The 15,466-nt window shown below is 50.5% G+C and overlaps 1 protein-coding gene across 3 annotated transcripts in view; it reads right to left on the bottom strand.

Moving 5' to 3' along the window:
* Positions 1–15,466, bottom strand: part of PYROXD1 (pyridine nucleotide-disulphide oxidoreductase domain 1) — a 51,772-nt gene that overhangs the window by 32,893 nt on the left and 3,413 nt on the right. For all 3 annotated transcript variants that reach the window (XM_083180766.1, XM_083180765.1, XM_083180764.1), the window contains exons 3-4: positions 14,181–14,300; positions 3,169–3,297 (exon numbers count right to left, since the gene is read on the bottom strand). In XM_083180766.1, the coding sequence (XP_083036892.1) occupies positions 3,169–3,297; positions 14,181–14,300 (249 nt within the window). The remainder of the gene's footprint in view (positions 1–3,168; positions 3,298–14,180; positions 14,301–15,466) is intronic.

Here is a 15,466-nt window from a genome sequence, read left to right as displayed (position 1 = left end):
TGGGGGTTCTTCATCTGATTCGTGTATATATATATACAAGGCATTGCCGTTACCGCACGTAGGGTTAAATATCCATGTGTGGCTGTGATTACTATGGTTTAGAGGGAGAGGTTCTCATGTGATGACCGTACCACAGGCCCTTTATTATTGGCTGCTGGTCTCCTTATAAACCCTGACGGGTGGTCACAATGCCACGTCCTCTGACGAAACGCGTTAGGGCGTGGCTTGTGACACCAGCACTCTACGCTTGATCCCGGCGTCTCTCCGATTCTGCTGTAACCTGGTGATTTGGAGTTCCTGATCGGTTGCTGTTCTGCCTATGGTATTTATATAACACCTTGTGGTATCCAGCCCACAGTGCTTTTATTGATGGTACGAAATCTTGGTTATTCATTACATTGATGCTTGGTTATTTATTACATTGTACCATATTGACTGCTGTGTCCGTCCCCCTGTGCATTTGTTCTTGTATCCCTGTTTCCAGCCTATACATTTTATAACTTTTTTCGTTTTTGGTGATTATATATCTTTCTTTTTTCACAGAGGTCTGACACCGCACTTACATGCAGCTGAGCTCTATAGGGTGCCGCCGGCCGTCAGTGTGCCTAAGTAAGTAACCCCCAGCTTTACAGCCAAGTACGTACTGTGTCAGTTGCCATGGTGATCAGACTCTTGGGTGAAGCCGCACCTATTGGGAGGTGCCGGGAATCACTGTGGTCACACACTAGTGACGTCACCGGACCCCGAACGAGCAGCGCGGCTGGTGTGGGGCGCATTATCTGTAAGTTTGTCTTGTCTATATATTGTGTATCTTTGCTTATGTTCTAACAGGTCTTGATAAAAGGGGTGACACCCTGAAACGTTGATCTGCAGTTGATCTCTTGTGAGCGTCTTTTTTGCGAGTGACATCCCGTTGGAATTATATACATTATTTTTTGGATGGGCACCAGACCGAGTTGTTACAGTACCTAGAGTGCCGTATATATATATATATATATATATATATATATATATATATATATATATATATATATATATATATATATATATATATATATATATATATATTTCGAAATTCCGCACTCCCAGCCAGCTTTGAAAAAATGTGGGGTGCTCCTTTAAGGCAACACAGATGTGTCCCAAATATAGAGCAGGGTAGGATTGTTTAAATCCAATAAGGGCACTCACCAATGTCTCATCATGTAAAATTTATTGGTACATTACCAGTCACAGAAAAGGATGTAGGATATATATATATATATACTAGGTGATTCTACGCGCCCTACGGGCGCTTTTCACACCGTCGTAAGGGGCTGCGCCCCCTTAATTTGTGAACATTTGTATATGAGAAAGATGGTTAGAATTGTATGAAAGATGGCCTGTATTGCAACTTGAGTTATAGGTGAAATGTGTTAAATAGAGAGCATATGATTTGGAAAGGGGTTTGTGGGCATAAGGGGGACTAAAGAGGAGGGTGGGAGATACTGTGCAGCTTATGCCAGCGTGGCAGTACAGGAGTACAGGATGGTGGCCCTGAGTCAGTGTCTCCTCCTACTGGGTGGGAGTTAGGGTGCATGAGAGCAGGAGGCTGGGCTACGAGGCATGATAGGGGCATGTGGGCAAAACAGCATCAGCGACTCCCCAGTGGTGGAAGTTACGGTTCAGGAGAGCAGGAAGCTGGGTAGTGATAGGGGTGTGTGAGTAAACGGGGTACTAAAGAGGGGCTTAGGGGTGCCGTGAATTGCGGGAGGGGCGCCATGAATCAAGGGAGGGAGGGGGCGCAGGTGACCGTGAATCTCGGGACGGGGGGGCGCGTGGTGGTGGTGGGGGCGCGTGGTGGGGGGGGGGGGGCGCGAATCGCAGGAGGGGGGGCGAGGTTTTTGCCGAGAATCGATGGGGGGGGGGTCGCCGCGAACCGCGGGGGGGTGTGTGCCACGAATCACGGGAGGGGGGGTGCTCACCTGGTGTGTCTGGTGAGTAGCTGTGTCTTTGCTGTGTCATGTAACATGGGGAGGCAGAGGGTGTCTGGCACTGTGGTCTCACTGGGCTGGTTCTCTATCATGTGAGTCAGTCATGTGAGTCAGAGGCTCCACCCAGCATTAGAGAGTCAGACACACTTTGAGTGACAGATGTAGCCAAATATATAATATATACATATATATATATATATATATATTATATATATATATTATATATATATATATATATATATATATATATATATATAAACAGTGGATAAACAGTGGATAAAGGTAGAGGCGACTAATTGTTTAAAAATAATAATGATAATGATCTGAAATTAAAAAAATATTTTAGAAGTATTCTTATAAAAATATAATAGATTTATTTCAAAGGGATATAAAAAATTTTTTTTTTTTACAATAAAACAAAGTGGACAATAAATATACAAATATAAATAGAATGAGATAAAATTGCTTAACTTAAGGATGTAGATGGAGGCTAGGATCACCCAACGCATTTCGTCCTATCAGACTTCACCCCTTGATGAAGTCTGATAGGACGAAACGCGTTGGGTGATCCTAGCCTCCATCTACATCCTTAAGTTAAGCAATTTTATCTCATTCTATTTATATTTGTATATTTATTGTCCACTTTGTTTTATTGTAAAAAAAAAAAAATTTTATATCCCTTTGAAATAAATCTATTATATTTTTATAAGAATACTTCTAAAATATTTTTTTAATTTCAGATCATTATCATTATTATTTTTAAACAATTAGTCGCCGCTACCTTTATCCACTGTTTACATTTTTCCACTGCTCTTTTTTTTAAAGACTGGCTGACACCCTTTATTAAGGGAATATTGTTTATTTATTAAATTTGGGAGAACACAAGTGGCGCCCCTCATCCAATCTTCACATATATATATATATATGGTACTTGTGTAGTTTCACGGCGCCACAAACTATGTTAAAAAAGTCACTTAACTACATGCCAACATAGATAGTTCATACCCCCACTATCCATGTTGGCATGGAGTTGATTTTAAATAGCGTGGCGAGTGTAGCGAGCCACCGAGCCCGCAGCGTGGGCGAGCGAAGCGAGCCCCGCAAGGGGACTCAGACGCACGGCGCCATGCTGGCGCCGTGAAACTACACAAGTACCGAAGAATATTAATGATAATGACTTACAGTGATATACAATTACCTGGACACTGTCCGTATCACGGATACCCAGCACATACGGATTTCCTTCCACAATGACTTTGGGTCTGGCTCCAGCACATAGGCACAGCTTACTGTACACATATACTGCTCCGTCCTCTGTAATCACCCTCTGCAAACACAGGGGGACATTATACAGGTACAATACATCCACCAGGTGTAAGGTGATACAGGTACAATACAAACAACAGGTGTAAGGTGATACAGGTACAATACATCCACCAGGTGTAAGGTAATACAGGTACAATACAAACAACAGGTGTAAGGTGATACAGGTACAATACATCCACCAGGTGTAAGGTGATACAGGTACAATACAAACAACAGGTGTAAGGTGATGCAGGTACAATACATCCACCAGGTGTAAGGTGATACAGGTACAATACAAACAACAGGTGTAAGGTGATGCAGGTACAATACATCCACCAGGTGTAAGGTGATACAGGTACAATACATCCACCAGGTGTAAGGTGATGCAGGTACAATACATCCACCAGGTGTAAGGTGATGCAGGTACAATACATCCACCAGGTGTAAGGTGATGCAGGTACAATACATCCACCAGGTGTAAGGTGATACAGGTACAATACAAACAACAGGTGTAAGGTGATACAGGTACAATACATCCACCAGGTGTAAGGTGATACAGGTACAATACATCCACCAGGTGTAAGGTAATACAGGTACAATACATCCACCAGGTGTAAGGTGATGCAGGTACTATACATCCACCAGGTGTAAGGTGATACAGGTACAATACATCCACCAGGTGTAAGGTGATGCAGGTACTATACATCCCCCAGGTGTAAGGTGATGCAGGTACAATACATCCACCAGGTGTAAGGTGATACAGGTACAATACATCCACCAGGTGTAAGGTGATACAGGTACAATACATCCACCAGGTGTAAGGTGATGCAGGTACAATACATCCACCAGGTGTAAGGTGATACAGGTACAATACATCCACCAGGTGTAAGGTGATGCAGGTACAATACATCCACCAGGTGTAAGGTGATACAGGTACAATACATCCACCATGTGTAAGGTGATGCAGGTACTATACATCCACCATGTGTAAGGTGATACAGGTACTATACATCCGCCAGGTGTAAGGTGATACAGGTACAATACATCCGCCAGGTGTAAGGTGATACAGGTACAATACATCCCCCAGGTGTAAGGTGATGCAGGTACTATACATCCCCCAGGTGTAAGGTGATGCAGGTACAATACATCCACCAGGTGTAAGGTGATGCAGGTACAATACATCCACCAGGTGTAAGGTGATACAGGTACAATACATCCACCAGGTGTAAGGTGATACAGGTACTATACACCCACCATGTGTAAGGTGATGCAAGTACAATACATCCACCAGGTGTAAGGTAATACAGGTACAATACATCCGCCAGGTGTAAGGTGATACAGGTACAATACATCCACCAGGTGTAAGGTGATGCAGGTACTATACTGTACATCCACCAGGTGTAAGGTGATGCAGGTACAATACATCCACCAGGTGTAAGGTGATGCAGGTACAATACATCCACCAGGTGTAAGGTGATGCAGGTACAATACATCCACCAGGTGTAAGGTGATAAAGGTACAATACATCCACCAGGTGTAAGGTAATACAGGTACAATACATCCACCAGGTGTAAGGTGATGCAGGTACAATACATCCACCAGGTGTAAGGTGATACAGGTACAATACATCCACCAGGTGTAAGGTGATACAGGTACAATACATCCACCAGGTGTAAGGTGATGCAGGTACTATACATCCACCAGGTGTAAGGTGATACAGGTACAATACATCCACCAGGTGTAAGGTGATGCAGGTACTATACATCCCCCAGGTGTAAGGTGATGCAGGTACAATACATCCACCAGGTGTAAGGTGATACAGGTACAATACATCCACCAGGTGTAAGGTAATACAGGTACAATACATCCACCAGGTGTAAGGTGATGCAGGTACAATACATCCACCAGGTGTAAGGTGATGCAGGTACTATACATCCCCCAGGTGTAAGGTGATGCAGGTACAATACATCCACCAGGTGTAAGGTGATGCAGGTACAATACATCCACCAGGTGTAAGGTGATACAGGTACAATACATCCACCAGGTGTAAGGTGATGCAGGTACTATACATCCCCCAGGTGTAAGGTGATGCAGGTACAATACATCCACCAGGTGTAAGGTGATGCAGGTACAATAAATCCACCAGGTGTAAGGTGATACAGGTACAATACATCCACCAGGTGTAAGGTGATACAGGTACTATACACCCACCATGTGTAAGGTGATGCAAGTACAATACATCCACCAGGTGTAAGGTAATACAGGTACAATACATCCGCCAGGTGTAAGATGATACAGGTACAATACATCCACCAGGTGTAAGGTGATGCAGGTACTATACATCCACCAGGTGTAAGGTGATGCAGGTACAATACATCCACCAGGTGTAAGGTGATGCAGGTACAATACATCCACCAGGTGTAAGGTGATGCAGGTACAATACATCCACCAGGTGTAAGGTGATGCAAGTACAATACATCCACCAGGTGTAAGGTAATACAGGTACAATACATCCGCCAGGTGTAAGGTGATGCAGGTACAATACATCCACCAGGTGTAAGGTGATGCAGGTACTATACATCCACCAGGTGTAAGGTGATGCAGGTACAATACATCCACCAGGTGTAAGGTGATGCAGGTACAATACATCCACCAGGTGTAAGGTGATGCAGGTACAATACATCCACCAGGTGTAAGGTGATAAAGGTACAATACATCCACCAGGTGTAAGGTAATACAGGTACAATACATCCACCAGGTGTAAGGTGATGCAGGTACAATACATTCACCAGGTGTAAGGTGATACAGGTACAATACATCCACCAGGTGTAAGGTAATACAGGTACAATACATCCACCAGGTGTAAGGTGATGCAGGTACTATACATCCACCAGGTGTAAGGTGATACAGGTACAATACATCCACCAGGTGTAAGGTGATGCAGGTACTATACATCCCCCAGGTGTAAGGTGATGCAGGTACAATACATCCACCAGGTGTAAGGTGATACAGGTACAATACATCCGCCAGGTGTAAGGTGATACAGGTACAATACATCCACCAGGTGTAAGGTAATGCAGGTACAATACATCCACCAGGTGTAAGGTAATACAGGTACAATACATCCACCAGGTGTAAGGTAATACAGGTACAATACATCCACCAGGTGTAAGGTGATGCAGGTACAATACATCCACCAGGTGTAAGGTGATGCAGGTACAATACATCCACCAGGTGTAAGGTGATGCAGGTACAATACATCCACCAGGTGTAAGGTGATGCAGGTACAATACATCCACCAGGTGTAAGGTGATGCAGGTACAATACATCCACCAGGTGTAAGGTGATTCAGGTACTATACATCCACCAGGTGTAAGGTGATGCAGGTACAATACATCCACCAGGTGTAAGGTGATGCAGGTACAATACATCCACCAGGTGTAAGGTGATACAGGTACAATACATCCACCATGTGTAAGGTGATGCAGGTACAATACATCCACCAGGTGTAAGGTGATGCAGGTACAATACATCCACCAGGTGTAAGGTGATGCAGGTACAATACATCCACCAGGTGTAAGGTGATGCAGGTACAATACATCCACCAGGTGTAAGGTGATACAGGTACAATACATCCACCAGGTGTAAGGTGATACAGGTACAATACATCCACCATGTGTAAGGTGATACAGGTACAATACATCCACCATGTGTAAGGTGATACAGGTACAATACATCCACCAGGTGTAAGGTGATGCAGGTACAATACATCCACCAGGTGTAAGGTGATGCAGGTACAATACACCCACCAGGTGTAAGGTGATGCAGGTACAATACATACACCAGGTGTAAGGTAATAAAGGTACTATATATCCACCAGGTGTAAGGTGATGCAGGTACAATACACCCACCAGGTGTAAGGTGATACAGGTACAATACATACACCAGGTGTAAGGTGATACAGGTACAATACATACACCAGGTGTAAGGTAATACAGGTACTATACATCCACCAGGTGTAAGGTGATACAGGTACAATACATCCACCAGGTGTAAGGTGATACAGGTACAATAAATACCCCTACCCCTACTGACCTAGCACTAGAGAGCGCACCCACTGTCCTACCATGTGAGCGCACCCCTACTGACCCAGCACTAGAGAGCGCGCCCGCTGTCCTACCATCTGAGCACACCCCCTACTGACCCACCACTAGAGAGCGCATCCACTGTCCTACCTTGTGAGCACACCCCTACTGACCCACCACAAGAGAGCGCACCCACTGTCCTACCATGTGAGCGCACCCATACTGACCCAGCACTAGAGAGCGCACCCCTATTGACCCACCAACAGAGAGCACACCCACTGTCCTACCATGTGAGTGCACCCCTACTGACTGCACCCACTGTCCTACCATGTGAGCACACCCAAACTGACCCACCTATAGAGAGTGCACCCACTGTCCTACCATGTGAGCGCACCCCTACTGACCCAGCACTAGAGAGCGTACCCACTGTCCTACCATGTGAGCGCACCCATACTGACCCAGCACTAGAGAGCGCACCCACTGTCCTACCATGTGAGCGCACCCCTACTGGCCCCCCACTAGAGAGCGCACCCACTGTCCTACCATGTGAGCGCACCCCTATTGACCCAGCACTAGAGAGCACACCCACTGTCCTACCATGTGAGCGCACCCCTACTGACCCACCAATAGATAGCGCACCCACTGTCCTACCATGTGAGCACACCCCTACTGACCAAGCAATAGAGAGCGCATCCACTGTCCTACCATGTGAGCGCACCCCTACTGACCCACCACAAGAGAGCGCACCCACTGTCCTACCATGTGAGCGCACCCTTACTGACCCACCTCTAGAGAGTGCACCTGCTGTCCTACCATGTGAGCGCACCCCTACTGACCCACCACAAGAGCGCACCTGCTGTCCTACCATGTGAGCGCACCCCTACTGACCCACCACTAGAGTGCACACCCACTGTCCTACCATGTGAGCGCACCCCTACTGACCCACCACAAGAGCGCACCTGCTGTCCTACCATGTGAGCGCACCCCTAATGACCCACCACTAGAGAGCGCACCCACTGTCCTACTATGCGAGCGCACCCATACTGACCCAGCACTAGAGAGCGCACCCCTACTGACCCAGCACTAGAGAGCGCACCCCTACTGACCCACCAAAAGAGAGCGCACCCACGGTCCTAACATGTGAGTGCACCCCTACTGACTGCACCCACTGTCCTACCATGTGAGCACACCCCTACTGACCCACCACTAGAGAGCGTACCCACTGTCCTACCATGTGAGCGCACCCATACTGACCCAGCACTAGAGAGCGCACCCCTACTGACCCACCTACAGAGAGCACACCCACTGTCCTACCATGTGAGTGCACCCCTACTGACTGCACCCACTGTCCTACCATGTGAGCACACCAAAACTGACCCACCTATAGAGAGTGCACCCGCTGTCCTACCATGTGAGCACACCCATACTGACCCAGCACTAGAGAGCGCACCCACTGTCCTACCATGTGAGCGCACCCCTACTGACCCACCAATAGAGAGCGCAGCCACTGTCCTACCATGTGAGCGCACCCCTACTGACCCACCTCTAGAGAGCGCAGCCACTGTACTACCATGTAAGCGCACCCCTACTGACCCACCACTAGAGAGCACACCCACTGTCCTACCATGTGAGCGCACCCCTACTGACCCAGCACTAGAGAGCGCACCCACTGTCCTACCATGTGAGCACACCCCTACTGACCCACCTATAGAGAGCACACCCCCTGTCCTACCAAGTGAGCGCATCCCTACTGACCCAGCACTAGAGAGCGCACCCACTGTCCTACCATGTGAGCTCAATCCCTACTGACCCACCAATAGAGAGCGCAGCCACTGTCCTACCATGTGAGCACACCCCTACTGACCCACCACTAGAGAGCGCACCCACTTGTCCTACCATGTGAGCACACCCCTACTGACCCACCACTAGAGAGCGCACCCACTGTCCTACCATGTGAGTTCACCCCTACTGACCCAGCACTAGAGAGCGCACCCACTGTCCTACCATGTGAGCGCACCCCTATTGACCCAGCACTAGAGAGCACACCCACTGTCCTACCATGTGAGCGCACCCCTACTGACCCACCAATAGATAGCGCACCCACTGTCCTACCATGTGAGCACACCCCTACTGACCCAGCACTAGAGAGCGCACCCACTGTCCTACCATGTGAGTTCACCCCTACTGACCCACCACTAGAGAGTGCACCCACTGTCCTACCATGTGAGTTCACCCCTACTGACCCAGCACTAGAGAGCGCACCCACTGTCCTACCATGTGAGCGCACCCCTATTGACCCAGCACTAGAGAGCACACCCACTGTCCTACCATGTGAGCACACCCCCTACTGACCCACCACTAGAGAGCGCATCCACTGTCCTACCTTGTGAGCACACCCCTACTGACCCACCACAAGAGAGCGCACCCACTGTCCTACCATGTGAGCGCACCCTTACTGACCCACCTCTAGAGAGTGCACCTGCTGTCCTACCATGTGAGCGCACCTGCTGTCCTACCATGTGAGCGCACCCCTACTGACCCACCACTAGAGTGCACACCCACTGTCCTACCATGTGAGCGCACCCCTACTGACCCACCACAAGAGCGCACCTGCTGTCCTACCATGTGAGCGCACCCCTACTGACCCACCACTAGAGAGCGCACCCACTGTCCTACTATGCGAGCGCACCCATACTGACCCAGCACTAGAGAGCGCACCCCTACTGACCCAGCACTAGAGAGCGCACCCCTACTGACCCACCAAAAGAGAGCGCACCCACGGTCCTAACATGTGAGTGCACCCCTACTGACTGCACTCACTGTCCTACCATGTGAGCACACCCCTACTGACCCACCACTAGAGAGCGTACCCACTGTCCTACCATGTGAGCGCACCCATACTGACCCAGCACTAGAGAGCGCACCCCTACTGACCCACCTACAGAGAGCACACCCACTGTCCTACCATGTGAGTGCACCCCTACTGACTGCACCCACTGTCCTACCATGTGAGCACACCAAAACTGACCCACCTATAGAGAGTGCACCCGCTGTCCTACCATGTGAGCACACCCATACTGACCCAGCACTAGAGAGCGCACCCACTGTCCTACCATGTGAGCGCACCCCTACTGACCCACCAATAGAGAGCGCAGCCACTGTCCTACCATGTGAGCGCACCCCTACTGACCCACCTCTAGAGAGCGCAGCCACTGTACTACCATGTGAGCGCACCCCTACTGACCCACCACTAGAGAGCACACCCACTGTCCTACCATGTGAGCGCACCCCTACTGACCCAGCACTAGAGAGCGCACCCACTGTCCTACCATGTGAGCACACCCCTACTGACCCACCTATAGAGAGCACACCCCCTGTCCTACCATGTGAGCGCATCCCTACTGACCCAGCACTAGAGAGCGCACCCACTGTCCTACCATGTGAGCTCAATCCCTACTGACCCACCAATAGAGAGCGCAGCCACTGTCCTACCATGTGAGCACACCCCTACTGACCCACCTCTAGAGAGCGCACCCGCTGTCCTACCATGTGAACACACCCCTACTGACCCACCAAAAGAGAGCGCACCCACTGTCCTACCATGTGAGCGCACCCCTACTGACCCAGCACTAGAGAGCGCACCCACTGTCCTACCATGTGAGTTCACCCCTACTGACCCACCACTAGAGAGCGCACCCACTGTCCTACCATGTGAGTTCACCCCTACTGACCCAGCACTAGAGAGCGCACCCACTGTCCTACCATGTGAGCGCACCCCTATTGACCCAGCACTAGAGAGCACACCCACTGTCCTACCATGTGAGCGCACCCCTACTGACCCACCAATAGAGAGCGCACCCACTGTCCTACCATGTGAGTTCACCCCTACTGACCCAGCACTAGAGAGCGCACCCACTGTCCTACCATGTGAGCGCACCCCTATTGACCCAGCACTAGAGAGCGCACCCACTGTCCTACCATGTGAGCACACCCCTACTGACCCAGCAATAGAGAGCGCATCCACTGTCCTACCATGTGAGCGGACCCTTACTGACCCCCACTAGAGAGCGCGCCCGCTGTCCTACCATGTGAGCGCACCCCTACTGACCCAGCACTAGAGAGCACACCCGCTGTCCTACCATGTGAGCGCACCCCTACTGATCCACCACTAGAGAGCACACCCACTGTCCTACCATGTGAGCGCACCCCTACTGACCCAGCACTAGAGAGCGCGCCCGCTGTCCTACCATGTGAGCGCACCCCCTACTGATCCACCACTAGAGAGCGCATCCACTGTCCTACCTTGTGAGCACACCCCTACTGACCCACCACAAGAGAGCGCACCCACTGTCCTACCATGTGAGCGCACCCTTACTGACCCACCTCTAGAGAGTGCACCTGCTTTCCTACCATGTGAGCGCACCCCTACTGACCCACCACTAGAGAGCGCACCCACTGTCCTACCATGTGAGCGCACCCCTACTGACCCAGCACTAGAGAGCGCGCCCGCTGTCCTACCATGTGAGCGCACCCCTACTGACCCACCACAAGAGCGCACCTGCTGTCCTACCATGTGAGCACACCCCTACTGACCCACCACGAGAGAGCACACCCACTGTCCTACCATGTGAGCGCACCCCTATTGACCCAGCACTAGAGAGCACACCCACTGTCCTACCATGTGAGCGCACCCCTACTGACCCACCAATAGATAGCGCACCCACTGTCCTACCATGTGTGCGCACCCCTACTGACCCACCACTAGAGAGTACACCCACTGTCCTACCATGTGAGCGCACCCCTACTGACCCAGCACTAGAGAGCGCACCCACTGTCCTAACATGTGAGCGCACCCCTACTGACCCAGCACTAGAGAGTGCGCCCGCTGTCCTACCGTGTGAGCGCACCCCTACTGACCCACCACTAGAGAGCGCGCCCCTACTGACCCAGCACTAGAGAGCGCACCCACTGTCCTAACATGTGAGTGCACCCCTACTGACCCACCTACAGAGAGCACACCCGCTGTCCTACCATGTGAGCACACCCCTACTGACCCACCTCTAGAGAGTGCACCCGCTGTCCTACCATGTGAGCGCACCCACTGTCCTACCATGTGAGCTCACCCTTAACGACCCACCTCTAGAGAGCGCACCCGCTGTCCTACCATGTGAGCGGACCCCTACTGACCCACCAAAAGAAAGCGCACCCACTGTCCTACCATGTGAGTGCACCCCTACTGACCCACCAATAGAGAGCGCAGCCACTGTCCTACCATGTGAGCGCACCCCTACTGACCCACCTCTAGAGAGCGCAGCCACTGTACTACCATGTGAGCGCACCCCTACTGACCCACCTATAGAGAGCACACCCACTGTCCTACCATGTGAGCGCACCCCTACTGACCCAGCACAAGAGAGCGCACCCACAGTCCTACCATGTGAGCGCACCCCTACTGACCCACCACTAGAAAGCGCACCCACTTGTCCTACCATGTGAGCACACCCCTACTGACCCACCTCTAGAGAGCGCACCCGCTGTCCTACCATGTGAACACACCCCTACTGACCCACCTTTAGAGAGCGCACCAGATGTCCTACCATGTTAGCGCACCCCTACTGACCCACCACTAGAGAGCACACCAACTGTCCTACCATGTGAGCGCACCCCTACTGACCCAGCACTAGAGAGCGCACCCACTGTCCTACCATGTGAGCGCACCCCTACTTACCCCCCACTAGAGAGCGCACCCACTGTCCTACCATGTGAGCGCACCACTACTGACCCACCACTAGAGAGCGCGCCCACTGTCCTACAATGTGAGCGCACCACTACGGACCCACCACTAGAGAGCGCACCCACTGTCCTACCATGTGAGCGCACCCCTAAAGACCCACCACTAGAGAGCACACCCACTGTCCTACCATGTGAGCGCACCCCTACTGGCCCCCCACTAGAGAGCGCACCCACTGTCCTACCATGTGAGCACACCCCTACTGACCCAGCAATAGAGAGCTCACCCACTGTCCTACCATGTAAGCACACCCCTACTGACCCAGCAATAGAGAGCACACCCACTGTCCTACCATGTGAGCACACCGCTACTAACCCACCACAAGAGAGCGCACCCTCTGTCCTACCATGTGAGCGCACCCCTACTGATCCACCACTAGAGAGCGCACCCACTGTCCTACCATGTGAGCGCACCCCTACTAACCCACCACTAGAGAGCGCACCCACTGTCCTACCATGTGAGCGCACCCCTACTGACCCACCACTAGAGAGCACACCCACTATCCTACCATGTGAGCTCATCCCTACTGACCCACCACTAGAGAGCACACCCACTGTCCTACCATGTGAGCGCACCCCTACTGGCCCCCCACTAGAGAGCGCACCCACTGTCCTACCATGTGAGCACACCCCTACTGACCCAGCAATAGAGAGCGCACCCACTGTCCTACCATGTGATCACACCCCTACTGACCCACCACTAGAGAGTACACCCATACTGACCCAGCACTGTGCTCCTGTCCTGTTCTTCCCTTCCTCTACTTCATCTTCAGTCTCCTTGACAATTTTGACACCTACTTCTGAACTAATGCTGATTTTAGTTCTACCAGCTATACCCCTATTTATACTGTATCTTTCACCACACCCTGTACGTTACCTTGTAATTTGTTTTTTTTGTTTGCTATGTACGGCGCTGCGGACACTTTGCGGCGCCTTATAAATAAACGTACTACTACTACTACTACTAGAGAGCGCACCCGCTGTCCTACCATGTGAGCACACTCCTATAAACAGACTACACTGTGTTTACCTGCTCATTAGTCTGTATCTCTTTCACAGCTGACTGTTTCACTGTAATGTTGGGGTACCTGCTCTCCAACACACTACTCGCCTGTTCCTCAACATCAAACTCTTCCAGTGTCCTGGAAACCTGAAAAGGACAAACAGGCGTTACTTTGCACTGTACTATAGGGATCGGTATGGGTAATGCAGCCCCGTTACTCTGCACTGTACTATAGGGATCGGTATGGGTAATGCAGCCCCGTTACTCTGCACTGTACTATAGGGATCGGTATGGGTAATGCAGCCCTGTTACTTTGCACTGTACTATAGGGATCGGTATGGGTAATGCAGCCCCGTTACTCTGCACTGTACTATAGGGATCGGTATGGGTAATGCAGCCCCGTTACTCTGCACTGTACTATAGGGATCGGTATGGGTAATGCAGCCCCGTTACTCTGCACTGTACTATAGGGATCGGTATGGGTAATGCAGCCCCGTTACTCTGCACTGTACTATAGGGATCGGTATAAGTAATGCAGCCCCGTTACTCTGCACTGTACTATAGGGATCTGTAAGGGTAATGCAGCCCCGTTACTCTGCACTGTACTATAGTGATCTGTAAGGGTAATGCAGCCCCATTGCTCTGCACTGTACTATAGGGATCTGTAAGGGTAATGCAGCCCCGTTACTCTGCACTGTACTATAGGGATCTGTAAGGGTAATGCAGCCCCGTTACTCTGCACTGTACTATAGGGATCGATATGGGTAATGCAGCCCTGTTACTTTGTACTGTACTATAGGGATCGATATGGGTAATGCAGCCCTGTTACTCTGCACTGTACTATAGGGATCGGTATGGGTAATGCAGCCCCGTTACTCTGCACTGTACTATAGGGATCTGTAAGGGTAATCCAGCCCCGTTACTCTGTACTGTACTATAGTGATCTGTAAGGGTAATCCAGCCCCGTTACTCTGCACTGTACTATAGGGATCGGTATGGGTAATGCAGCCCCGTTACTCTGCACTGTACTATAGGGATCGGTATGGGTAATGCAGCCCCGTTACTCTGCACTGTACTATAGGGATCGGTATGGGTAATGCAGCCCCGTTACTCTGCACTGTACTATAGGGATCTGTAAGGGTAATCCAGCCCCGTTACTCTGTACTGTACTATAGTGATCTGTAAGGGTAATCCAGCCCCGTTACTCTGCACTGTACTATAGGGATCTGTAAGGGTAATCCAGCCCCGTTACTCTGCACTGTACTATAGGGATCTGTAAGGGTAATCCAGCCCATGTTGGTGTCTTCAGAGGG

Source organism: Crinia signifera, chromosome 4 (assembly GCF_055691185.1).
Source record: "Crinia signifera chromosome 4, ASM5569118v1, whole genome shotgun sequence".
NCBI lineage: Eukaryota > Metazoa > Chordata > Amphibia > Anura > Myobatrachidae > Crinia > Crinia signifera.
The sequence above is the reverse complement of the archived record's forward strand: the minus strand, read 5'-3'. Positions and strand labels throughout refer to the sequence as shown.